The sequence below is a fragment of the Carassius gibelio genome, chromosome A22, assembly GCF_023724105.1.
Source record: "Carassius gibelio isolate Cgi1373 ecotype wild population from Czech Republic chromosome A22, carGib1.2-hapl.c, whole genome shotgun sequence".
Lineage (NCBI taxonomy): Eukaryota > Metazoa > Chordata > Actinopteri > Cypriniformes > Cyprinidae > Carassius > Carassius gibelio.
The window spans coordinates 13,292,731-13,318,965 of record NC_068392.1 but is presented as its reverse complement, the minus strand read 5'-3'; the positions used below and the strand labels follow the sequence as shown (position 1 = coordinate 13,318,965).

Below are 26,235 nucleotides of genomic sequence, written 5' to 3'. Positions count from 1 at the left end.
ACTAGAGAGCTAACCGTACTATTTGATTATAACTTAACTCCCACTCGCCCTGTTTCAGGTACTCCAAGTTCTTTTCACCTAATTACATTAAAATATGAAAACGTCAAGGTATCTATTGTGGGTTTTCACTGTCAGCCTAATGACAAATTACCTCATTGTGTGAGCAGCTTCTAAGAAAAACCATTCATGTCCAACGACATTACAATGCATGACCAGTGTCGACAGACAAACACCACACACACACCTATGTCGTGCTTGAGGATTGTATTTCAAACCCAGAGGTAATAATGTGTGTTTAGTCATACCTGTACGGTGTTCACTAGAGACTCTGATATTAAGTATAAGGGCTGCTCTTGCTAGTGTTTATTTTACAGATCGTATGGCTTCTGTAAACAGTAGTAAAGTCTGACGAAGTCATTTGTTTGTATCAGCTCCTCTGATGCCCTCTGCAGGTCATTCATGATAGGTCAGAGTATCGTGTTACACACAATATGAAATCAATAATTACCCCTTTGCAAGGTTTGCATAGGCTTGATTCTTAGTATTGTGTTGTTACCTGGATGATGACAGCGTTTTTTTAATATTTGGTGATTGTTGTTCACGAGTTCCCCCAGACAGCAAGCAGTTTCGGCCCAGATATGGCCCGCATGTGTTCACGTGAGCCAGATGTGGGCCGGATCTGGGCCGAAAGTGCTTGCTGTCTGTAAAACTGCCTGCTGTTCTTCAGAAAAATCCTTCAGGTTCCACAAATTCTCAATCTTGCCAGCATCTTTTGCGTTTTGAACCCTTTCCAACGATGTCTGCATGATTTTGAGATCCATCTTTTCACACTGAGGACAACTGAGGGACTCGTACATGACGATTAGCCTACAAAAACAGTCATGATGATAATGAACACTTTTTGAATGTGAACTTATTTTGTATGCTGGGAAACATGCAAGTATCGTCTGTAGCTTCTCGGGGTGAACAAAGGATATTTAGGCAAAATAAGAAAAGTATACATATCTTCATACTGTTCAAAAGTTTTCACCCCCAGGCTCTTAATGCATTGGGTTTCCTTCTGGAGCATCGGTGAGCATTTCAACTTTTTGTAATAGTCACGTGTGAGTCCCTCAGTTGTCCTCAGTGTGAAAAGATGGATCTCGCAATCATACAGTCATTGCAGGAAAGGGTACAGATATGCAGGAAATTTAGTATACTAAAATATATATTTTAATTACCATAATTCAGTTAATAATCAGTTAATGATCATTACTGAGACAAAGGTACACACACATTTATATATATATAGATATATATATATAAACACCTGAAATGGTTATGAAATCAAATTTTTCAATTGCTCCAATCAAGTCAATCAGTTTTCCTGAAGATGTGTATCTGGCCTGTAGAGGGAAGAATTGACACAATTTAACCTGTATTACAGATCAAATAGAATTATTATTTTTTTATTAAATAATTTATGTAAAAACTTCAGTCTTCTGCTTTTAACCCCTCTGTAAGAACAGCCTCTGTTGTTAGTACATGCATTATTGCAAGCACAGATTGGTTTACCTTGTTGGCAAATAAAATTGAAATGAAGTTTTTGCTTAAATAGTGTTTTTCCCTACAAAATAATTGTCATGATAAGCATGTTAAGTTATATTAGTTGTATTTAGTGTATAAAACCAAATGCAATAAAAGTCACAGTCACTGAGACCAAGAGCACTTTTTTTTTCAGGCCTACACACGCACACACACACTCAACACAATATATAGAGCTACTTTTGTTCCAGACAGAAATAAAAATCATACGCTAAGGATATGTTACAGGATTTATTAGCTTTTGCTTATGATTACATTTATTTCAAAAATAGAAAGACATAAAACAGTGATGTTTACACCCAACATATTTTTGTCATCTCTCATAGAAGTGATTCATTAGCATTTCTATGAACTGTACAAAATAAGCAATAATAAAATATTGTTTTGCTTTGTGCTGCACATGTAGGCAATATCAGATTTTCCTCCTGTCTCTGGTAATCCCAGGGATGTTGATGTCTGTGCAGTGTATAAAAGACAATTCAGATCTCCACTCAGCTGTCCTTCTCCTCAAAGCATGGAAAAATTCAGCCACTAGAGGGAGACAAAAAACAGTGTCAGTAGACTGGGAAGCAGACTGTTGTTGACTCAGGAGGCCAGTCTTATCCTTTTTCCCATCATGTATCAGAACAGAGAGGCATTTATTCTTAATAAAGATGAAGGAAGTGTTTCGATAAGTGAAAACAAAGTGCCTCATGGTATTTAATAACAAAGTGTTTATTGGGTATGTTTAGGGGTAGATGTAGGGAGACATATTTTAATAAGATTAAAAATTGGCAACTCAGTATGCTATTATTGCATACTGTTTTTTAACATACAACAATACTGAGGTGCAAGTATCTGCCTTTTTTTTTTGCATTAAGTATTATCTAACTACAATTATTGAAAACGGAACCTATCACAAAAAAAATGCTATTTTCACTTTCCGCTATTTTCACGGCAGAGATGATTTACTGTACACTAACTCCGCCCACCAAAGTGTGGTAGGGTTAGAAAACACTGCCAAAGACACTCATGAAATAAAACTCCAGTAGCGCAGGTAAACCGCGTAACATCTGCCTTTTGACGCAATCGACCCGAGTTCAAATCCGCCTTTTTCCCAACTCGTTCTTCTCTCTTTTCACATCACACTTCACATCGGAAAGGCATTTGTTTTAATATAAATGAAGGAAATAATCGAAACGTTTAAAATAATATGCCTCACAGGTGTTTATAGTTTAAGATTAGGGTTAGGGAGGCTTTTATTGTCCCAAATTGGCGTCCATTTAATAATTTGTGCCGATATCTGGCACTATTTGCACTAAGAAGAATAAATAGCATCTAATTATTCCTTATTACATTAATTATTACATCTAGATGTTCATGTGGCTCAAGTGGTAGAGCATCGCGTTAGCAGCGCAAGGTTGTGGATTCGATTCCCAGGGAATACGCTAGCTAAAAAATGTTTAGCCTGAATGCACTTTAAGTCGCTTTGGATAAAAGCGTCTGCTAAATGCATGAATTTAGTTCAATTACTATTATTGCAAAGAAAATACTCCAGTTTTTAAATATTATAAATAGTGTACTTAGTGTAAACAGCATATCGCTAAAAAAACACAGCTATTTTAACTTAGTGTTAATAAAATCCATTGCTATTTGCACTTAGTGTAAATAGCTGTTGCCCCTTTTTTTTTTTCAGTGTTGCAAATGCACTTTCACAAGCAGCCTTATGAAATACTGTATCCCACAATGCAATCCACTCAGCTTGACCTTTCATTTCTAGTATGGTGAACCACAATGAAGTACAATTGTGAAATAATAATTATTTGTCTTACAACTTGGTAGATTTCTCTTGTACCCAAAATAGGATTCAAAAATGGAAATCTTCAAGATGTGAACTGAATGGAATAAAATTCTTCATAAACATGCCATTGCTAGACTCCCGCTCACAGCATGACGAAACAGAGACACAAACCTCAAAGAAGTTCAGCTCTATTGTGCCAGTCTTGTTCTTGTCCAGCATTTTAAATGTCTCTGCAAATGAGAAATGTGGGTATGTAAATGCAGGATATCACGTATCAGTGTTTATTCAAAGGCGGCTGTTTATCGGACACTCACTGAACATGCATTCAAGGCGCACAATACAGCCCACAAAGTTGTCAAAGTCGATGCTGAGAGTGGAGTCGCTGTAGCGAGAGACAATGATCTGGTGTAGAGGGTTGTTCAGAGAGAAGCCTGTACAAACAACACGAGGGTGATTAAATGAAAACAGATTAGAGATTTTTGTGTGAACTGTTCCTTTAAGACAAAAGATCTGACCTGCTTTCCCGATGGCTTCTCTCATCTCCATAGAGCTCATTGTGCCCGACCTGTCCTTGTCATTTTTACAGAAGACGTCCTGACAAAACACAAACACAGGCGGACTGCAACGTTACAACATTTTTTTAACAATCGTTCGCCTTCGCAGATGGACTGAACAAATAATGAAAACGACACCAGGATGAAAACATACCAGGTATATCTCAATTTTAGTCCAGAGAATCTTAAATTCAACCAAGCCCAGTTTCCCACTGCCGTCTTTCTGAGAAACCAATAAAGGAAATAACAGACTAGAGTATTGCAGGAAACAATCATATAAATGGGTTGTTTTTTATGAAACTGATGCATTTCAAAAACGCCTTGTGCAGTTATTTAAAAGGATACATCCAGTAAGTTCACCATGCTGCGGCAAGTGTCCAAACTAAATCCGTCGGTTTGAATGTCTTTGCCTTAAAAAAAAATAAAAAGGTCAATAATTAAAATATTAAGTTAATAAGAAATACATATATATATATTATTGATTCATTGATATTTATAAAATATTATATTATTTACTATGTATTTTACATATTCAAGCAAAAATATGTTAATTTATAATTGTTAAATATGGTTTTATTTGTTGATTTATTTATTAATATTATTCAATAATTTACTATATATTTAGCAGCGCTAAAATGTTTTTTTTTTTTTAGTATTTATTATATTTTACTTTATTGATTGATAATACCTATAAAATATTAATTAAATTATTTACTATATATTTTATATTATATATCATATATAATCTAAAAGTGAAATAAAAAAATGCATCATAGAGCTTACGTTTAGTTATCACTTTGTTCAGGATATTTTGCAGCTCAAATGCAGAGATTTCAGCATCCTTGTGGAGAAAAAAAAAGATTGGATATGGTTTATAAATATTAAAAATGAACACAAATTTTATAATGAAATAATTATCCTGTTATACTCACTGCCCCAGCAAGCTGTCCAAACAGACTCTTGAACCGGCTATCAATATCACCCTCTTCCACATTGATCTATGAAATAAAACGACTGAAATAATGCATGTTTATGTCACAATACAGCATTATATTCATATTGGACACATGGAGAAATTTACCTCGGGAACGTTGCACTCAACAGGGTCGTCAAGCTCTCTAAAAACCGAACATATTTTTAGTCAGAAGAAATCAACTATCATTAGAACCAATCTAATTATTGTGTGCCCGAACTCACTGGAACTCTGCCTGTTTCTCAGAGAAGACGCGGACACAAAAGTCTCCGTCCTTGTTGGGCTCGAAGGTGGACGGGACGATGAGATACTCGCCGGGGGGCAGACAGAAACGAGAGCACACCTCGCGCAGGTTGATGAAGGTCTCAGAACGGGCCGCTGAAGCATGGCGCTGGAAGAAGTTTCGGTCCAGGTGGATGTTCCTCTGCCCCACAAACTACAACACAATATTTCCACAAGAAATCAGATTAATTCCCTTTAAGAGCTATGATGAACTGATGAAATCATTTATTAATGGGTATGTTTCAAAAACCAGGGGATTTTGTGCTTCAGTATCTGCAGGCCATACCTCGTCAGGAACCTGTGGACGATAATAAAAGAGATATATTGATTTAATTTATTTAAATAATAAGTTTGTGCAATAACCGGCTCTTATCACTTCTGATAGTTCTTGGCCAGAACAAGATTTTCTGGTCTACTTCCAGAAACGGTGTTAGGCTGCTCACCTCGTAGATGGCGAAGCCAATGGTTTGCATGTCCTCTCCAACTTTCCTCAGTTTGCGGCGGTTCTTCTGGATCAGACCCACGACGAAGCTGCACCCCACTTCATTATCCGTCGGGTCGTCGTCCTGCTCCTCCAGCTTGATCAGAAACTGAGGGTTCATCCAGAACGAGTCTGCCGGGAACGTAACGGAGGTCAAACACTTATGTCTTGCTGTAATAAACAGTACTTTTTTTTGTAGTCTGCCTTTTGTTGTTATTGTTTAGTATTATTTTTTGTTGTTATTGTTTAGTATTCTTTTTTGTTGTTATTGTTTAGTATTCTTTTTTGTTGTTATTGTTTAGTATTCTTTTTTGTTGTTATTGTTTAGTATTCTTTTTTGTTGTTATTGTTTAGTATTCTTTTTTGTTGTTATTGTTTAGTATTCTTTTTTGTTGTTGTTGTTTAGTATTCTTTTTTGTTGTTATTGTTTAGTATTCTTTTTTGTTGTTGTTTAGTATACTTTTTTGTTGTTGTTTGTATAGTATATTATAGTTTTTTTGCTGTTTGTTTTGCTTTCTATTGTTTTTAGTAGTCTTTAGTTGCTGTTGCTTTTTAGTATTTTTTTGCAGTTGTTTTAGCTATTGTCTTTGTTCAAAATAATTTTGTTTTTGTGAAGAATTTTTTGGGTTTTGTTTCTTTTTTATTGTTTTTTAGTATTTCTTTTTTGCTGTTGCTTTTGTTTAGTATTATTTTAATTTTTGCTGTTTTTGTTTAGTATTTTTCTTTATTTTTGCTGTTGTTTGTTTAGTATTATTTTGTTTTGTGCTGTTTTTGTTTAGTATTATTTAGTTTTTCGGTGTTTTTGGTTAGTATTTTTTGCTGTTGTTTTTGTTTAGTATTATTTTTTGTTTTGTTTTTTTTGCTGTCATTTTTGTTTAGTATTGTCATATTCTTTACGTTTTGTTTCCTTGGACTCTTTGTATGTTTTTGTTTTGTCCCCTTGGATTTCATGCACTGGTTTTATTTACATATTTGCCGATTACTTTCACCTATTTCTAGTTCAGTTCATTGTCTAGTATTGTCGTCTGTTAGATGCATAAAGATGTCATTTTTATTTTCTCTCTGTGTGTTTTTGTATTAGAGCATTATTATAAATTTTCTAAACAAAGTCAAATCTCCTCTTCCCTTCCTTGCCTGCACTGTGACAAATATTCTTTGTTTTGTTCTGTATTCTTAAACAAATATAGAATAGAATAGAATAGAATAGAATAGAATAGAATAGAATAGAATAAAGTAATTATCAGGTAGTTGATTTAGTTCCTTACTTGGGAAATTCCTGCAGCCTCCAGCAGTTGACCCTTGCCTCCAGTTGCCATCAAACTTGGACAGTGCCCACTTATTAATGCTGTCATCTGACAGAGCATCAGGGGTCAGATTACAGATCTCCACCCGCGAGTAATGACGCAGAAAATCAGAGAACGACATCCTGGGATGCAGAGAAACATCTTGTAAAATATCACCTTAACTAAATTATAGAATAAACAAATAAAAAATCATCTGCAGATTACCAGAACTCTCCATCTTCTGCTTTGCAGTACAGTTTCTCGCGGTCGCTGTCACTGATCTGACGCCATTCTGATGACCTATAGACCAGTCACATGACATTCAGTGTTATTTCTGACATGAATAAAACACTTCTATTGCATAGATACACTACTACTCAAAAGTTTGTGGTTGGCTTGTAAGATTTTTTTTTAATGCTTTTGAAAGAGGACTCACCAAGGCTGCATTTTTATCTATATTATTCTGTTATCTATATTATTCTGATATACTGAAATTATATGTATATCATTTTAAAAGATTGCATGAGTTAAGCATTAATGGGTTAAGTATGTTCCACATCTGTTGTTTGTTGTGGAACAAGAAAGTCAGGTGTAAACGGCGTGATGAGGAGGATGGGCAGCACTCAACCTCTCCTTCCTACACCTGAGGGCATAAGGGCTTAAACACAGTTCCTACAGCATCTCAAACCAGCATGTCTGAACAGAGCCACAGATGAGTGTGGTCACTCTCTACCAAACCACAGCTGGATTTCAGAAACAGAGGTTTACATGCTTATTAATATGAATTCTGTGTGTTTTGAAGGTTACCCACCCATCGCTCCAGGGTCCGGTCCACTCCACCTGCCCCCAGGGGTTCCTGATGCGGATCAGTTTGGTTAAGTTGCCCCTGTACTCCACCTGTAATGTTCACTCATAAATCATATTCCATATGCAAACCAATTAAAGGGGATAGTTTATGCACAAATGAAAATTACGCCATCATTTACTCACCCTCATATTGTTATAAACCGGTATGAATTGCTTTCTTCTGTTGAACACAAAAGAAGATACTCTGAAGAATGTTATTAAACCAAACAGTTGACGGTAGCCATTGACTTCTATTGAATAGAATATTGTATTCTATTAACTATTGAAGTCAATGGCTACCATCAATGTTTGATCACCAACATTGTTCAGAATATCTTCTTTTGTGTTCAACAGAAGAAAGCAATTAATTCCGGTTTAAATCAACATGAGGGGAAGTAAATGATGACATAAGTTAAATTTTGACACAAGCTATCCTATAAATATAAATTCTAGTCGTTACTAGTCACCACGGACCTCATCGGCTCCTGTAACCGAGTAGGCGTGTCCTTTCACCAGCTTCTGACTAGTAATGGCCTCTGAATCACCGGAGTCTGTGATCTAAACCAAACCGGAACAACACAAACATCAGTAACAAACACACAACTAACCGGTTCTGCACGACTATCAATTCCAGTTCACTGATCCAGTAACACACTCCTAGTGATTACAAGGTTGCACACTTTAACACACATGTAAATATAACGTTTCTTACATCTATCGAGCAGCCCAGCAGCGAGCCCCAGCTCAGAGCCTTCTGGATGATCTTGAAAAGGTTTGGACCTGCTTTGGCTAGTTCATGGACCTCGGCGATGCCTCCAGTGAAATCCTCGAAGCCCTCGGTGGTGCTGCCACCAGACAGAGCTTCATAACAGCCGTTCAGCCTGAGAACAAGAGGTAGCTTCATTTCTGAGGACGTTGAGTCCACTTAGACATGCTAAATGAGTTTGAGTCCAATGCCTGCTCACTTTGAATAGGCCTTCTCCAGCAGGGCGCTCCAGAACTCAGAGCCCTCGGCGGAGTGGACGAACAGCAGCTGTTTATTCCTGGTAGGAAGACGGTCGTCAATGACCACATCCACCCATTCACCAAACTGCCAGAACTGAAGAGACAATAGACATCTGAAGACGCTGACAGAACGTTTCACAAACGTTTTAATGAACTAATGTCAAGTAGATATATAACAGTGCTGCTTTATCTGAATGTATGGTAACAAATGTCATTTTTAAGAGAGAAATGTGTAGCTTAATTATGAGACACATCGTAAAACAATGATGAAAATGCATGGGACGTTTACATGAGAAAACAACTTTGCATAAATAACAACAATAGTAATACAGCAACTGTAATGAATAATAATAATAATACCTACTATATGGTCACAAATTTCATTTTAAGAGAGAAATGTGTAGCTTTGTAATGAAACCGTCAAAAATAATCTAAAGACTTGATCTAAAGACAACTTAGCTTAAACAATAATAGCAATACTGCAAATAAATAATAATAATGTAGATTGTGTTATTAGTCACAAAACAAACAAAAAATTATAAATTAGTTTCTTAGTAATAAATAAATACACACAAACTATTTCTAATATATATTAACTTGCGTCAAACGCAAGCAAAACTATTTTTTTTTTAAAAATTGGTTCATGATATTGGTCAGCAGACACTTAAATATTAAAATAAACTGTTTTTCTGGTAATATATATCATAAACAATATATATAAAATAAACAATTGTAATTGTGGAAATAAATCAATAAATATTAATAATTGAATAATAGCATATAATACATATGTTATTTTATTCATATTAAGTAAAAAAGCAGATAAAACAATAATTAGAAAATGCCTCAGGATATCAGTTAGCAGACACTACTCTATTAGTAGTGGCCATCAATATCAGTCATAGTATTTGTAATATTTTTGGTTTTAAGTGAACAAAAGGTAATTAACCTGGAAATGAAATATTCCAGCGTAGTCACCGTCAAAGCTCTGTCCGGACGGGACCACACGGGCGAACACGTCCTGGTTGAGGGTAAGAGACGCGATGGCAGCTAGAAGCCAACAGTCACCTGGAAAAACCAGCGGGGTCATGTGACATCATATTGCGTCCACTAAATAAGTCACACTTTTTTTCATAGTTTGGCTGGTCCTGCGACTTATAGTCAGGTGTGACTTATTTATCAAAATTAATTTGACATGAACCGAGAGAAATGAACCAAGAGAAAACATTACCGCCTACAGCTGCGAGAGGGCGCTCTATGCTTCTCATTGCTCCTGTAGTCTACACTGAAAACATAGAGCGCCCTCTCACGGCTAAAGACGGTAATGTTTTCTCTTGGTTCTAAATAAATGTTACTTATAGTCCAGTGCGACTTATATATATATTTTTTTCCTCATCATGACGTATTTTTGGACTGATGCGACTTAAACTCAGGTGCGACTTAAAGTCCGAAAAATACGGTACTATTTTAATAGATTTCACTCTACAAACACTCAAAACAATGACATGCTGTGATATAGTTGATAAAATGTAATATTAACATTTATGCATTTGGCAGACTTACAGTGCATTCAGGCTATACTTTTGTTTTTGATCAGTATGTGTGTTCCCTGGGAATTGAACCCACAACCTTTTGCGCTGCTAACGCAATGCTCTACCATTGAGCCACATGAACACATAACCTTAAAGTTGTTCTGGCAGGTTTCACAACAGCACCTGTGCTATTATCCCTGCTCCCACACAGTTTGCACACTCATTTGCATCTCATCCATTACTTCACAGACAGTACAGTCAGTGACATTGTCTGATCAGGACTCATATCAAACATGTTCAGCTACAGTGGAATCTGCAGTCTCCTGAGTCATGGGAAATGTTTGCATGTGAGAAAACGGTGGCGTTTGATCCAAGACAGGATAAAAGGACACCAGCGTTTGCGCTGTATGGAGTAAAACTGGTTTAAGAGGTTGTGTGTATGTGTTTGGGACTTAAAGTTGCTATGTAGACAAAAAGGTTTCACTTTTCCCATATTACACAAAAAGAATGTCCTTCCTTTGCATTTTGAATAAAAACATATAAGATTATATGCAATTAATAAAATTCCCAGCTATGAAAAAGTTGGCGGTCGAATCATTTATGGAATATGCATCAGAATGAATGAGTTCGTTCATACAGGGTGCCACCCTGAACAATACCAATGATTTACAATGTCCTACAACCGCCATCCAAAGAAACTTTCTCAACCAGAAAAACTGCTTTTGTGGTTCAGCGTTTCAATGGCTGACTTTTATCTTACGAATCTATACGGGTCAGTTCTATATGATCTTTGTTATCATCATTTCTAAAGTTTCATTGTACAGTAGCTCCCCAGTGGGCAAATATATTTGAGCTAAATGGACTCACCCAAAGCACCCTGGCAGATGTCAGTTCTGGATGCTCCTCCGCTGATGAACGTTGGGTTGGACGTCAGTTGCTGGATGAAAAACAGGCATTCCACAAACATGACTCACTGGTTTACCTTGACACGGGACGAGTTCATTGCTAAATGAAACTGATCAAACAAACTGCTCTTAATAGGATACAAAAAGTCGAATCTAAGTAACAGGGTTGCAAATTTAGCTTAAATAACATTTAACTAAGATTTTGTGTTTATTTTGTTGGTGTGCTGTTTTATTAATAAATTCAATTTATCATAAACTAAAGAAAAACATTTGCTTGATCATTATTTATTACAGTTACCCGATGAGAAGTTAACACTGAAAAATATGTAAAACTTGACAAAAATTATATATATGTATATATATATATATATATATATATATATATATATATATATATATATATATATATATATATATATATACAGTACAGGCCAAAAGTTTGGACACACCTTCTTATTCAAAGAGTTTTCTTTATTTTCATGACTATGAAAATTGTAGAGTCACACTGAAGGCATCAAGGGCTATTTGACCAAGAAGGAGAGTGATGGGGTGCTGCGCCAGATGACCTGGCCTCCACTGTCACCGGACCTGAACCCAATCCAGATGGTTTAGGGGTGAGCTGGACCGCAGACAGAAGGCAAAAGGACCAACAAGTGCTAAGCATCTCTCGGGGAACTCCTTCAAGACTGTTGAAGACCATTTCAGGTGACTACCTCTTGAAGCTCATCAAGAGAAAGCCAAGAGTGTGCAAAGCAGTAATCAAAGCTAAAGGTGGCTACTTTGAAGAACCTACAATATGACATTTTCAGTTGTTTAACACTTTTTTGTTATGTATATAATTCCATATATAATTCCACATGTGTTAATTCATAGTTTTGATGCCTTCAGTGTGAATCTACAATTTTCACAGTCATGAAAATAAAGAAAACTCTTTGAATGAAAAGGTGTGTCCAAACTTTTGGTCTGTTCTGTATATATGAATATTTCTTCATGGGTGTTACAATTTTGAGGAATTTTACATTTTCTATAAGGGGGAATATCATTTAGCAACAGGGTTGAAAGCTAAATATTCTTATTCAATCATTATAAATTTTTTTCTAATTGTTAAAAATAGAAGAGGCTGTAAGCCAAACAAACAGAATTCTTGAATACAACATTATACCAGCTGTGAGGATCATATTCACTTTAACTGACTCTAAATGGTCTTCTGGTAAGCAGTGATGCATTATGTGAATCACAAAACATGCAACATTCGATGTGCTTATGATTATAGGGGTGTATATATTCCCATAACCTCCTGGTCTGACTGGTTCTGAAGCGGTTTGTCAAGTTCAGACTAACATGCAATTGCTTTGCATGGTCATTATATAGAGTGGACTTTTTTTGGGTCTTTCCTGGCTGTCTGGTATGGTGTTTGAAAATACATGCATTAAAACACTGATGCGTTTATGTTTATCTATTGCACACTGATATGACTGACCTAAAACTATGGACAAGTGCAGTTTCCTAACCACGGTGCATTGAAATAGAATGATGGTAAACACACCCAACTAAAGTTATAATTATCAAACACAGAACAACTAGACTAGATGAGCAAGGTGTGATGGCCTAGAGCAAACAAGTAAGAAAAGAATTTGATATTTGAACCTGGTTTGAGAAGAATATGTTCTGCGGTTGTAATGACTGGTGTGAACACTTCAACCATGCACTTTTTTACGTAAAACATTTTAGTAAACTCTCTAAATAATTAGATTAAATAATAAATTATACATTTTAAATATGCATTTAATAGCCTGCAAATGCATGTATTAGTTTACATATTTTGTTAAAATATTTATTAATTGCAGTTTTATTATAGAAATGATTGTGTTACGCCCACCTTTGGTCTCAGCCACTCAACCCCGCGCACTTTAGGTGAGTTTGGTCCCAGCTCCTTGAACCCGAGCGCAGATGAATTGGCTTCAAACGTGTCATCCTGAAACAGGCGCCCGCTCTCCAGACACTCGCGCTTGAGCGCTTCGTAGTCCTGGTTGAGGAACTTGACCGCCTGAGCGTTGGTACCGACGCCCGCAGCTCGCGCCCGGTTCTGCTGGAGCTTCGCTGCGATTCCTGACATCTCTGCTCTTCCGTGAAAACAAACAAGCACACTTCTGATGACAACACCTTAAGTGAAGGGGCGTGCTCAGGTGCGTTACTTACGTCAGTATTGGTGTATATATTTACCTTTCGAGCTATATATTTCACTAAATATATGTATTTATTATCTGTTTAACTACAACCAAACATAATTTGCAAGCTAACATTCTTTTCTTTGATGAACGCAAATTCAACATTTACAAAAACGTTTTACACTGGGAAAAATCATGGAAAAGGCTAAACAAATGTTTTATCAGTGAAAAAATTAAAGAAGTATCCTACAAAATACTACACAGGACCCAGTTAAGCATGTTTTGGAATAGCCTACAGTATATGGGAAATATGCATACTGAAAAAAAAAAACTATTCTGCAATTTTTTTTATTTATTCAAAAACATTTTTGGAAGGATTTAAAAGCCTATATTACCAGACATGGGGTGTATGATACAATTTTTATGTGATTTGCTTTATTTATTTATTTATTTTTTCCCAGAAATGGCAAGAAAACAATATATATATATATATATATATATATATATATATATATATATATATATATATATATATATATATATATATATCTTTGCAAATGAATGAATTCATTATTTTTTAAAAGCACTGAAATGTTTGTACTTCAATTTTTTTCCTGGCAGTTAATGTTGTTAATAATGTGACTAATTTAAGCTTACCTCTTTTTCTTGTAGAAATGAAACAACAACAACAACAACAAAACTGCATCTATGTCTCACATTTAGCCAGTTTTAGACTCTAAAAGAATAATTAATATGACACAGCACTAAAATCTTCTGAGATTTCAAAATGCTACCTGATTGCATTATGCTAATATTATATTTTCATATAGCCTATATAATCCTATTATGAGATTATCAAATGTGCAGTGTTTTATAAATTATCCTCTCACACTGAGAAACTGCTTCGAATGATTCAGAAATGTGAGTGGACTGATGGTTTAAACTGAATCTCAAATATTTTCCTTTTCTGAAGTTGGCAACTCTGCCCACGGGCATAGAATGTGTCCCCTGCACTTTTAGTAAAATGTAAATTTTTCCCCTGCACATTCGTCAGAATCTTTTTACTGATAGTAAGTCCTCAACTAATGTGCTGTACGCTAGATTCACACAGGGCGTCGGCATCAACGCTTGTTGGAGAGCGTGTCTGAAGCTTGGCGCTAACACTGCAATCGTAGTGACAACACCTAATTACATTGGACTGCAATTGGCTAGCGCCTGAGCTAAATATATTCAGTTTAGACCTTTTGTTACATAAAACATGTTTAGTAAATAAAGTATAATAAATTCTAACTTTTAAATAAGCATTTAATAGCCTACAAACAGCCCGTAATATAACTGCATACGATTGGTTGACGCCTCCATTGGAAAAGTTGAGAAATTTTCAGCTTATGCCGTGAGCAATGCCAGTGATGCGATGCAGACACACCCACAATTCAGTTCAACAACATATGACGTCACCCATGCAAAGTAAATATGAAGTGTTAATGCAGACTCCCCATGTGAATGTAACGTTATAGCATGGCAGCTTACTCAACACTCGCTCTCTTACCTCAGGGAACCGAGGCTACATCAGTAACTGGAATGTTCCCTTTCGAGCAGTCTCTCATGTTGTATTAACATGCTTATGGGGAAAGCATCCAATAGTGCCGTGCTATATTCAAGTGCAAAAGGAACCCGCTCTGCGAGCACAGCGCCTGTAATGAGGGCTCCTTGCCGCTGTCGCCTCTGGCTTGCTTAGTTGGGGTCACTTCATCTACAGAGATATCATTGACTTGATTGCAAATAAAAACAGACACTATTTAACTGAACAGAGATGACCTCACTGAATTCAATTATGAATTGCCTTTAACTATCATTTTGCATTATTGAGACACTGTTTTCCAAATGAATGTTGTTCAGTGCTTTGACGCAATGTATTTTGTTTAAAGCACTATATAAATAAAGGTGATTGATTGATTGATTGATTGATTGACTGAATTTAAATCCGGAGAAGAGACTGTCAAATTTGGGGCAAGTTATCAAGATTGGTGGTCAAAGAGTTGCACAGCCGACCATCACATGTAAACCCATGAGAGTAAACAAGATCCTTTGATTGACTTCCCCCCACCTAGCAGAACCAGACTGAAATTCCTAAGCGGACCTTTAAACCTCTGGTCTCCACCTTATGTCAGAGAATGGCACAGGAACTTTATTTTATAGATGTACCAAAATGAACTCAAAAGGACTTCTAAGGGAATATCAGTCCATTGCTTAACTCCATATCATTTATGAAACCCACACATTTGACTATTATGTTTTTAATCACTTGTGTATGCCTTTTTAATAACTATTGAATAGTTTATGTATTCATATTCATGTTTAGTATGTATATGTTTCAATCTGCTAGTTTCTGACCTTCAGTTATTTGTAAAATGTATCATATTCTTGTTATAGAAATCATGTCCAAAATTATACCCAGCAAGAGCGGGAAAATTCGGACTAAGTGCTTGATAAGATAACATATGATTTATGATACCCCGAGCAAAGACAATATCTAATTGGTCAAGGCAACCTTTTATGTGTAGCCAAAAGGCCAGTTTAAATACTCAGGACACCATCAAATCTTGCTTTTAGCTTTTTGTTTGCGTTTAGCTTTTTCTATCAGTCATGCCGGCTTTTAGCCTGCTTTTAGCTTTGCTCCAAGTCATGCTTTTAATCATGACTCTTAGCCTTCTTTGAGCGCGGTTCCAGCGTGCGTCGGCCTGCACATCTGCTGCTACTTCGACACGATGAGAAGAAACACCACCTAGTCTCATCAAACTTTACTTCTGTTCTTTTACTTTAGTTTCTTTTCTTTCCCATTGAGAGTTTCATGTTCTGAGTTAAGTTTTATAACGCTGTGTCTCAGAGTCTGACCTCGAGTGCCCGTTCAACTTCAACCAGCCACACAACTCCGCATCGTCAGCCAACGCCCAACCACGGGCTTGCCAAGACGTCACTTAAATTACTACTGAACTTCCAGCCAATCAGCAACCTCGGGAAACCCCCTTTCCAATGACAACCCCCTTTTACACAGGCAACACAAGTAACTTTACCTCAAGACTAAACTCAATGCAAGTGATTGATGGCTGTTCATGTCTATGCAATTTCACGTATTGCTGTAAACTTGGGATTCCACATTTCCATTCTCTTAAACTCATTCATCCCTAACTTTCTATCTTCCTGCAACTTTTATGAATGTGAGTGCGTGTGCTTATGTGTTAGATTAGTTTATGTCTTAGATTTATCTAATAAAGCCTTATTCATATTGAAAAGAGAAGTTTCTTGTGTTTTCTGCTTACAAGTTAATGTCTTAAGCTGCCAATCTTGTTACTGTGCTAATTTATAGTGTTTTCACTATACTTTGGATATTAATATCCATTGCAGATTTTATGTTAAACATCTCGTTCCATGAATCGCTGGCCGTTTCAGTGATCAGCCGTGAAACAGTGATTCTGTTCAAATTCCCTTTAAAATCTTAAATGATTACCTTTGAGCTAAACTGACCTGTTTCCCTTACAGTTGCTAATGAATCGGAAGTCTCTCACATTCACATGAAAAATTTTACGTGTTGCAAAATTTTCCACAGATGGGGAATCTGTGAGTTTAAGTGACTAAAGACTATAACAAGAAAGAACTACTGTATTTCCATACATAGGCTAATATGTAAATACCACGGTATATAAATATACAATACTTCAAAATCACATTAATTAATTATTTTTACTGTACTATGCTGTTTTGGTGGAAACTGTGGTAACTATTTCTAAACATCAAATCATTAAAATTATAGACTTTGCATACATGAAAAATGTGATATATTCATCTTTATTATAGCAAATGATTTTATTTTCACCAGATAATAATCAAATTGCATTTAATAAGCAATTCCATGTTTAGATAGGCTTCTTTGGTTGGTTTTACTCTGATTTTACTCTTGGGTGTTCCAGGTCTGCTGCATCCTCTTCAGTTTAATGAATGGACTTCTAGAGCAATTCTGGAGCAATCTGGTGCAACGTAAGTGGACTTTCAACTGAGGGCCAAGCAAAGCCACTACAAAACACAAAACAACACATCTGTAAATGAAAACACTATTGAGAAGATGCAAAAATCTTAATTCACATTCCCACTTGTGCATCACCTGAAGGATATCCAGCTCGATTTTCCCGCTGCTCTTCTTATCAAATGTTTTAAATATTTCTGTGTAGAGCACAGATAAAAATGTTACAGTAAACCATATATAAACTATTTTTCTTCTGTAATTCCTGTTCATACCTATTTATTTCCAGTTGTTAAAAAAAATGTAACTGGATAATCTTTTGCAAAACTTACTGAAGAGCATTTCCAGGCGAATCAGGCAGCCAACGAAGCAGTCAAAGTCAATGGCGTACTGCTGATTGGCATAACGTGAGATTATCACTTGAAGTATGTCATTGTTCAGCTGGAATCCTGTGAAGAAAAGACAATACATCCATTAATGCATTCTTTATTAGGACCACTTTTAGAAGAAATGAATGACTATATTGTCCTCAGTGTCTAGACATTTAATCAGAGACTCATTACCGGCTTCTTTCACAGCATCTCTCATCTCATGGGAACTCATAGTGCCTGAGTTGTCTGAATCATACTTCTTAAAAACCTCCTGGTTAGTTATTACAGAAAATCAATATTATGTGTTTAACAACATTAAATACAATGAAGAATTTATCTGAACTTTAAAGCCCACAAAGATACACAATAGATAAACATTCGATTTTTAATCTTTAATTTACACCAAAATATATATTATACCAAATATTTCTGGATCTTTATCCACAGTATGTGAAACTCCACAAGGCCGAGTTTACCGTTGCCGTCTCTCTGGATTTGGGTCAAGGGTTATAATAAAATTGATTAATTTTATGATAAATTTGGTTGCTGTGTTTGTACAATGAAAAGACTCTGTTGAGAATATTAAAGCATAATTAAAACATTCAGATAATACATGATAAATCCAAACTGGGGTTGCTGAACCCCCAGAGATCTTTGAGAAAACTGCAAGGGGGTTGTGAAAAGCAAGTAATTAATTAAATCAATGTAAAATTAAAACAAATATTTTAAAATAAAAACAAAAGAACAGTCAGTATTTTATGTTATATATTTTCATAATGTTAATATTTGTATAATTTTCTACAGAAAAGAACTCAAAATCAGGGAATTGTGAACATGTGAATGTGTTGCTGAATTATTGAAAAAATAACTCAAACTCTCAGGGTGACTTCAAGTAAATAAATGTGTAAAATATCAGCATTAGTCCATGTAGATTCCATTCATATGATCCAGTGAAGTAAGGATACATCTAACAGACTGATAATGTGGCGACAGGTCTCCATACTAAATCCATCAGTCTTCACATCCATTTCTGTGTGAAAAAAAAGAAAAGAAAAAAAAAACCTATTGTGAGAACAATAAACACAAAATGTAAAAAAAAAAAAATTACGGCAATTTTCAAATCCAATTCAGATATATATATATATATATATATATATATATATATATATATATATATATATATATATATATATATATATACACGTTTATATAAATTTGAATAGAACTAAGAAAGTTTGTTTTCCTACGTTTCGAGGTAGCACTGTCCAGGATCTGCTTTAGTTCAAACACAGACACCTCCGAGTCCTGCAGATGAAGAAAAGATTATACATACTGGGGCAAAATAAAATGCTAATGACTCAAAACTGAAAATGACTGGCCATGTGACTTACATTTCCAGCAACCTGATTGAAAAGCTGTTTGAAATGTGGGTCCACATCACTCTCGGATATGTATTGCTGAGAAAGATTTTTTGTTTTTATTAATTAAAGTAACTTTTGATTTTACATCTAATTTTATATACAGTTTTTCTAAATACACAATATTTTTGTAAATGCTAAATTTACCTTTTTCACATCTGCAGTGATCTCCCTATCCATCGGGCTGTATGAACAAGAGTCAGAAACATCCATCATGCATTTGAGTTCAAATCAAAAGAATGTTTAGGGTACATTTATGATTTATCAGACATTTTAGTGCAGTGGTTCCCATCCACATTCCTGGAGCACCCCAGGTAGGTCGAAATATATATAAAATACTTGGGACAAACCTGACAGCAGCCTCTTTCTCTGTGAACACGCGCAGTACGAAGCTTCCCTTGCGATGCGGCTCAAAAGTGGAGGGGATGATGACGTATTCACCCGGAGGCAGTTTGAAACGATCGCTCACCTCTCGCAGGTTGATGAAGGTGTTGCTCCCTGTAATGGGTTGCTTACGCAGCAATACATCAGGACCGAGATGAATGTTATTGCGACCCCTGAACTGCAACACAAACACAGATGGATGAAATGGTGTCTGAAAACTTGCAAAGAGTGTTTAATATAAATGTATCATATGGTGCATGAAGATGGGGAAAAAAATATATATAAAAATATTTTAATGCTTTTGCATATGCACACTCAATTTTAGCATTCTATAACAAAAGAACTATGTTACCCTGAAAAACTTTTGTATTCTATTCCAAAAGTATTGCTTTACCCTTAGAAATTTTGTGTTCTCTCACAAAACATCTTCCATTCTTAGGGGAAGACAAAAGCATTTTTTTTGTCCCTTTAGGGTCTCCATAGTATCATAAAAAATGTTTTGTACCTTTAGGGTCTCCATAGTATTATAAAAAATGTTTTGTACCTTTAGGGTCTCCATAGTATTATAAAAAATGTTTTGTACCTTTAGGGTCTCCATAGTATTATAAAAATGAAAGAACGACTGGTTACATTCATGGTGTCCAAAACATATAGAACTCATACATACCTCATTTGGAACCTGAAAAACACCAAAGAGTATTGTATTATTCAATGTTTAGATTCATACAATTCACCACAAATATTTTCTGTTAATTAGTGGTAATGTTGATGGTTATGTCAAAGGAAAAGTGTGTCAAATAAAGTGCAACAGTTGCATTCTAGAAGGAAAATCACATTATTATTAACATTTCAAGACAGATCTGCCATGAGCTTAGAGGCTATGAATCAATATTTCAACATCATTTAAGGAAATAAGAATATTTAGCCAAACTGTAGAAGAATTACACTAATCATGAAGAGAATTCTTCAAATCAAAGTTTGAAATTGCGATTCATCTTGGTTAGGTTTGGTTTAGCTCATGACTCTTTGTTGATAAATTTTTTTTTAATCCTCTCTCTAGTACTAACAGTATTACTGATTGTACGTAACCTGTTACCTTATAGATAGCGAAGCCAATGGAGTTGAGGTCTCGTCCAAGCCGCCTGTCTTTACGACTATCTTTCTGCATCAGACCCACTAGGATCGTGCAGCCGACCTCTCCATCAAGAGGATCATCATCTTCTTCCTCCAGCTTGATCACAAATTGAGGGTTGGAGCAGAAAGTAGCTGGAGAGGACAAACCAAAAACCAAAAACAGATTTTAACCAAACTTGGTTTCAAGAGCAGGGGTCGAAATCCCTTTTGGCATGACGTGCCATTTTTCATTTTTCAGATTATGCAACTTTCCCTATTGCTCGCGTGCTAGCGATTATCCTTCTGCATGCCGTAGGTTGCCAACCCCCGTTCAAGAGCATTGTGGTGGGTTTGATTTACCTTGGTTGTTCCAGCATCCCCCTGCAGTGGATCCCACCCTCCAGTTGCCTTCAAACTGGCTGTAGTTCCAGCGGCTCACATCTTCGCTTGAAAGAGTGTCTGGAGTTAGATTACAGACCTCCAATTTTGAGAATTGCTGTATGAAGTCTGAATACGCCATCCTGACAGAACGAGGAAGAATGATCAGTATTTATTAACATATTTGTTACATTGTTGAGGGTTTCAAGCTCAAGTTCTCTTACCAGAACTCTCCATCTTCAGCTGAATAATCCAGTTTATCTTTCTCCTCTGGTGGGACACTGTTCCACTCTTTTGAACTGAAAAAAAGACATGGGAAATATTGGACAGGACCGATGCCGAAGGAGAAAGATCTGTTTAGAGAAACTCACTTGTCACTCCAAGGGCCCGTCCACTCCACCTGACCCCACGGGTTCCTGATACGCACCAGCTGAACCTGACGGCCAGAGGAATGAACCTGGAGGTACGATAAGGTGACAGTCATTAGAGTTCCTTTGAGTTTTTCCTTTCAAACAGATATTATACTGTCAGTGCTGGTTTCTGACCTCCTCTGCGCCCGTGACGGAGTAGGCATGACCCTTTACCAGCTTCAGACTCGTCACCGCCTCCGTCTCATATGAACTGGTAATCTGCTCAATGATTATTACATACATATGATTAGTAAAATAACGTGATATTACACTGAACAAAATAATATACGCAAAACTTTTGTTTTTGCCCCCATTTTTCGTGAGCTGAAGACTTTTTCTAATATTCTTTGCAAATCGCCTGCAAAACGCCCACTTAGCACATGCAATTTTTTGGTTCTACAAGGAAATTAATATCCTGGACCTTTGTAAATAAAAGCTTAGGTATCTAAAGCATGTTTGTTAACTAGACCACACAGATCCACTAAAAGATTTATCTGAAGACTTTTACCTGATTAAAAGCGCAAAATATTGCAAATTGAAAGCCATCAGAAGCGGAATGGGACTCACATCAATGGAGCAGCCCAGTAATGATCCCAGCGTCAGTGCTTTCTGCATGAGCTTAAACAGGTGTGGAGGAGCTTTGTTCAGCTCATAGCTCTCAGCGATGCCTCCTGTGAAGTCCTCAAAACCCTCAGTGGTCGAACCTCCCGAAAGAGCTTCATATGAGCCATTTAACCTTCAAAATACGGGAGAAATCAGCACCACTGCCTGGTATGTCATGGATATGTTGTATAAACGTTGTATGTTTTGTAGGCTTTGGTTATGGTACAGTCTTTACCAATGGTTTCAAATTATTGTTCAGCATTACAGTTCAGGTAAAGTAGTAGCATGTCATTTATGATAATTAAACATACACTTACTTGGCATAGGCCTTTTCTATCAGAGCACTCCAGAACTCAGAGCCCTCGGCTGAATGAACAAACAGCAGCTTTCCATTTCTGGAAGGCAGCCGGTCATCAATGACAACATCCACCCATTGACCATACTGCCAGAACTGAAGAGACGAGAACAACACCTATCAGTCTGACAGTGTCCCTTTCATTTTTCTTTGGATTTATAATAGGGAATATTGGGGAATTGAAATAAATTGAATATAACCTTTCTTCTAGGTTTAAATTAGATTTTTTAGTCTTTAAGTCTTTAGTGTGGTCTCGTTTTGATCCCACTGTATGTTCTGACCTGAAAGTGAAAGATGCCGGCATAGTCCTCTGTAAAACTCTGTCCAGGTGGAACTACACGTTCCAGAATCTCATTATCCAGAGTCAAAGACGCAATAGCCGCCAGCAACCAACAGTCACCTGTAAATGTATCAAATGTCATTAGATATCCTTTGTGCTCATTGTTTTATGCAAACTGACTTCCAGATCACTTATTAAATACAATAGCCCTCCAAGATCATCCTGGTCTTCCGTGTTTTGCTCAAAGTGTATACTGGGCGTATCTGTCTTGCTCAATGGTGGTGGTGGATGGATCGAACATTGTTGGATTTCAACCTGCAACCTTCAAGCTTAGGTTTTTGAACACTCCCATGTCTGTTTTTGAGGTAACAATGAGGTAACTTTAATTAGATTAGTGGTTGCTAAATCTAGTATCACTGTTATTATTGCTCATGCTTTGTTCTCAACCACTAACCACTAAAACTTGTGAATGTATTGTGCCCCATGGGCATGAATACTCTTAAATAAAGATTCCAGAAGGGGGTTTTCACAGCGATGCCATGGAAGAACCATTTTTGGTTCTTCAAAGAACCTAGAACCTTCCACTGAACATATCTAAAAGAAGCATTTCTTCTTATTGTGATGAAAATTTTGATATTCTGAGGAACCTTTTCCACTATAAAGAACCTTTTGTGGACCTTTTGTCAACATAAAGCAGACAAACTGGCAGAAAGTGGTAACTAAACACCTTATAATTAATAATAAAATAGCTTGAAATTCCATATTCATCACGGTTTTCAGGCAGTTGTGGCCTAATGTATAGAGATTTGGACTTGCAACCTGAAATGTAGGTGGGGGGAATGTTCTCAAGTTGCTTTTTGGGTGCCACCGCAAAATGGCTACCCATTTCTCCAGGTGTGTGTTCATGGTGTGTGTTCACTTCTTACTGCTGTGTGTGTGTGAACTTGGGTTAAATGCAGAGCACAAATTCCAAGTATGGGATACCATATACTTGGCCACACATCATGGCATTTTTTTTGTGATACTGACTTGTAATTAATGTAATTCATAAATAATCTGCAAATTACGCAACAAGACACACCTAAACACCGTTCTGATCAAAAGAAGCTTTTCTCACCTAATTCTCCTTGGCAGATGTCTGTCCGCTTAGCTCCATCCACAATGAACTCAGGATTTGAACAGAGTTCCTTTACAAAAAGGGACAATGTGAGAACAATTAGAGAGGATAGTGTTACGTCATGTAATGGTACACCAAAATAACAATAGCCTTTATTCGCTCTTAGCAAACAGCACATGTAAAAAGATTCAGCTGAACTTATGTGCTGTGGCTTGTGTATTCGTAAAAAATAAAATAAAATAAAAAGTAAAAATAAAAACACAGATATAAAGCATCTTATTTATAAAACAATGCAAACTGATGAGCAGAGAGTCTGCATGTTGTAAGTATCAACACACACATAAGGTCATCTTCACACCCAAAGAGAAACCTGAGCTGCTGTCGGTTACCATAGTGAGCATATTGTGCTCCCTCATGGAAACATACAGACACACACACACGCACATAACTATACATGTTTTGTGTCTCAAAAAACCAACTGTAAAAATTTTACTTTGTTGCATGTTTATTTTCTTTCATTTTATATATATATACATATATATATATATATATATATATATATATATATATATATATATATATATATATATATGTGTGTGTGTGTGTGTGTGTGTGTGTGTGTGTGTGTGTGTGTGTGTGTGTGTGTGTGTGTGTGTGTGTGTGAGAGAGAGAGAGAAAGATACATTTCTACTCTTTATCATTTCTTCAGACAAGTTCATTGCTCTTTTTACTTTAAGTTATTGGACTCTTTGTACCACTGGGTTCATTAATATTTATCATTTTATATTTTACAATTTCTAAAATTAATTTGGTAGTTTTATTAATCACTAAAACTCCTTCCAAATATCACCTTAAAAGACTTAGGATAAAAATACACTACAACAAATAAATCATTATAAATATGTTTCATGTGCATATAATTTAACTGCTTTTATTAGTGATTTTTTTTTTACATTGTTATTTATTATTGAATTAACCGTAATACATTAGGATTGGCTCTATAAGGTATAAATATATTCTATAATAAACACAAGCATGATAAAAACAATATTAAAAATACTATTTTTATATTTCTATTTAATGTCTAGCTAATATTTTATATTCCCTTCTAATTTAATATTCTAATCATTATTTTTCAGTTAACCTCACTACTTTGACTTATTAATTTATGCTGGTGCATTTAAGCAATTGGTCATTTTAAAATTAGTCTCAGGTAGAAAAAAATTCTATAAAACATACAAATGATCACAAAAGCATCAATTTATATTTACCTAAATTCCACCTGTGTGAAAAAAAGCAAACACGGTACCTTAGGTCTCTTCCACTGCACTCCTTTGGTCTTGGACGAGTACCGTCCAAGTTCATTGTATCCCAGAGAGTCGGATTCAGCAGGGAAGGTCGGGTCTTGGAACAGGGTTCCTTTCGCCAGACACTCCTGCTTCAGGCTCTGGTAGTCCTGCTTGTTGTAGGGAATCGCCTTCTCATTTGTTCCCACTCCTTCTCCTCTGTCCTGCCTCCTAGAAAGAACTTTTGCAATGTTAGACATGCTGCCCTGTAGTCGTGCTCAGGTTTCTCTGAAGCTTGTGTAGTGTGTGTTTTTGTAAGACTAATGCAGGTTTTAAAGGGAGAGCTGCAGTATGGTAAAGCAGTGAGGGGTGGAGTCACACCCATCTGTCAGTCCACAGGGGCAGGTGTTGCTTTTACACTGGTTTAACATCACATAACTCTGTGATGCAAAATTAATACACAATCCTCTAAAAATATTGTAGGCCTATATGTATGTATGTATGTCTCTGGACACACCTTCTCATTCAAAGAGTTTTCTTTATTTTCATGACTATGAAAATTGTAGATTCACACTGAAGGCATCAAAACTATGAATTAACACATGTGGAATTATATATGGAATTATATAAATCACAAAAAAGTGTTAAACAACTGAAAATGTCATATTGTAGGTTCTTCAAAGTAGCCACCTTTTGCTTTGATTACTGCTTTGCACGCTCTTGGCTTTCTCTTGATGACCTTCAAGAGGTAGTCACCTGAAATGGTCTTCCAACAGTCTTGAAGGAGTTCCCCGAGAGATGCTTAGCACTTGTTGGCCCTTTTGCCTTCCGTCTGCGGTCCAGCTCACCCCTAAACCATCTCGATTGGGTTCAGGTCCGGTGACTGTGGAGGCCAGGTCATCTGGCGCAGCACCCCATCACTCTCCTTCTTGGTCAAATAGCCCTTGATGCCTTCAGTGTGACTCTACAATTTTCATAGTCATGAAAACTCTTTGAATGAGAAGGTGTGTCCAAAATTTTGGTCTGTACTATATATATATCTCAAAAAGTCTTGTAATTTACTTTTAAAAAGCTAACTTTTTAATATTCTAGATTCATTGCACACAAAC

The 26,235-nt window shown here is 36.2% G+C and overlaps 2 protein-coding genes across 2 annotated transcripts; both read right to left on the bottom strand.

Annotated features, from left to right (window-relative positions):
* Positions 1-1,801: 1,801 nt before the first annotated feature.
* On the bottom strand, positions 1,802-13,389 carry capn2l (calpain 2, (m/II) large subunit, like). Its single transcript, XM_052539774.1, has 21 exons — positions 13,105-13,389; positions 11,188-11,257; positions 9,738-9,856; positions 8,749-8,882; positions 8,496-8,664; positions 8,258-8,341; positions 7,749-7,834; positions 7,163-7,237; positions 6,920-7,080; positions 5,617-5,786; positions 5,460-5,471; positions 5,116-5,327; positions 5,000-5,036; positions 4,851-4,916; positions 4,702-4,759; positions 4,264-4,328; positions 4,073-4,141; positions 3,880-3,958; positions 3,679-3,795; positions 3,536-3,594; positions 1,802-2,115 (listed from the first exon to the last, which is right to left on the bottom strand). The coding sequence occupies exons 1-21, from the start codon at positions 13,339-13,341 to the stop codon at positions 2,092-2,094; spliced, it is 2,103 nt and encodes a 700-aa protein (XP_052395734.1). The 5' UTR covers positions 13,342-13,389; the 3' UTR covers positions 1,802-2,091.
* Positions 13,390-17,310: 3,921 nt separating this feature from the next.
* On the bottom strand, positions 17,311-25,458 carry capn8 (calpain 8). The gene is made up of 21 exons (XM_052539777.1): positions 25,150-25,458; positions 23,841-23,910; positions 22,725-22,843; positions 22,406-22,539; positions 22,053-22,221; positions 21,621-21,704; positions 21,447-21,532; positions 21,300-21,374; positions 21,058-21,218; positions 20,681-20,850; positions 20,252-20,263; positions 19,551-19,762; positions 19,348-19,384; positions 19,174-19,239; positions 19,030-19,087; positions 18,748-18,812; positions 18,203-18,271; positions 17,975-18,053; positions 17,744-17,860; positions 17,553-17,611; positions 17,311-17,464 (listed from the first exon to the last, which is right to left on the bottom strand). The coding sequence occupies exons 1-21, from the start codon at positions 25,384-25,386 to the stop codon at positions 17,441-17,443; spliced, it is 2,103 nt and encodes a 700-aa protein (XP_052395737.1). The 5' UTR covers positions 25,387-25,458; the 3' UTR covers positions 17,311-17,440.
* Between the last annotated feature and the right edge of the window lie 777 nt (positions 25,459-26,235).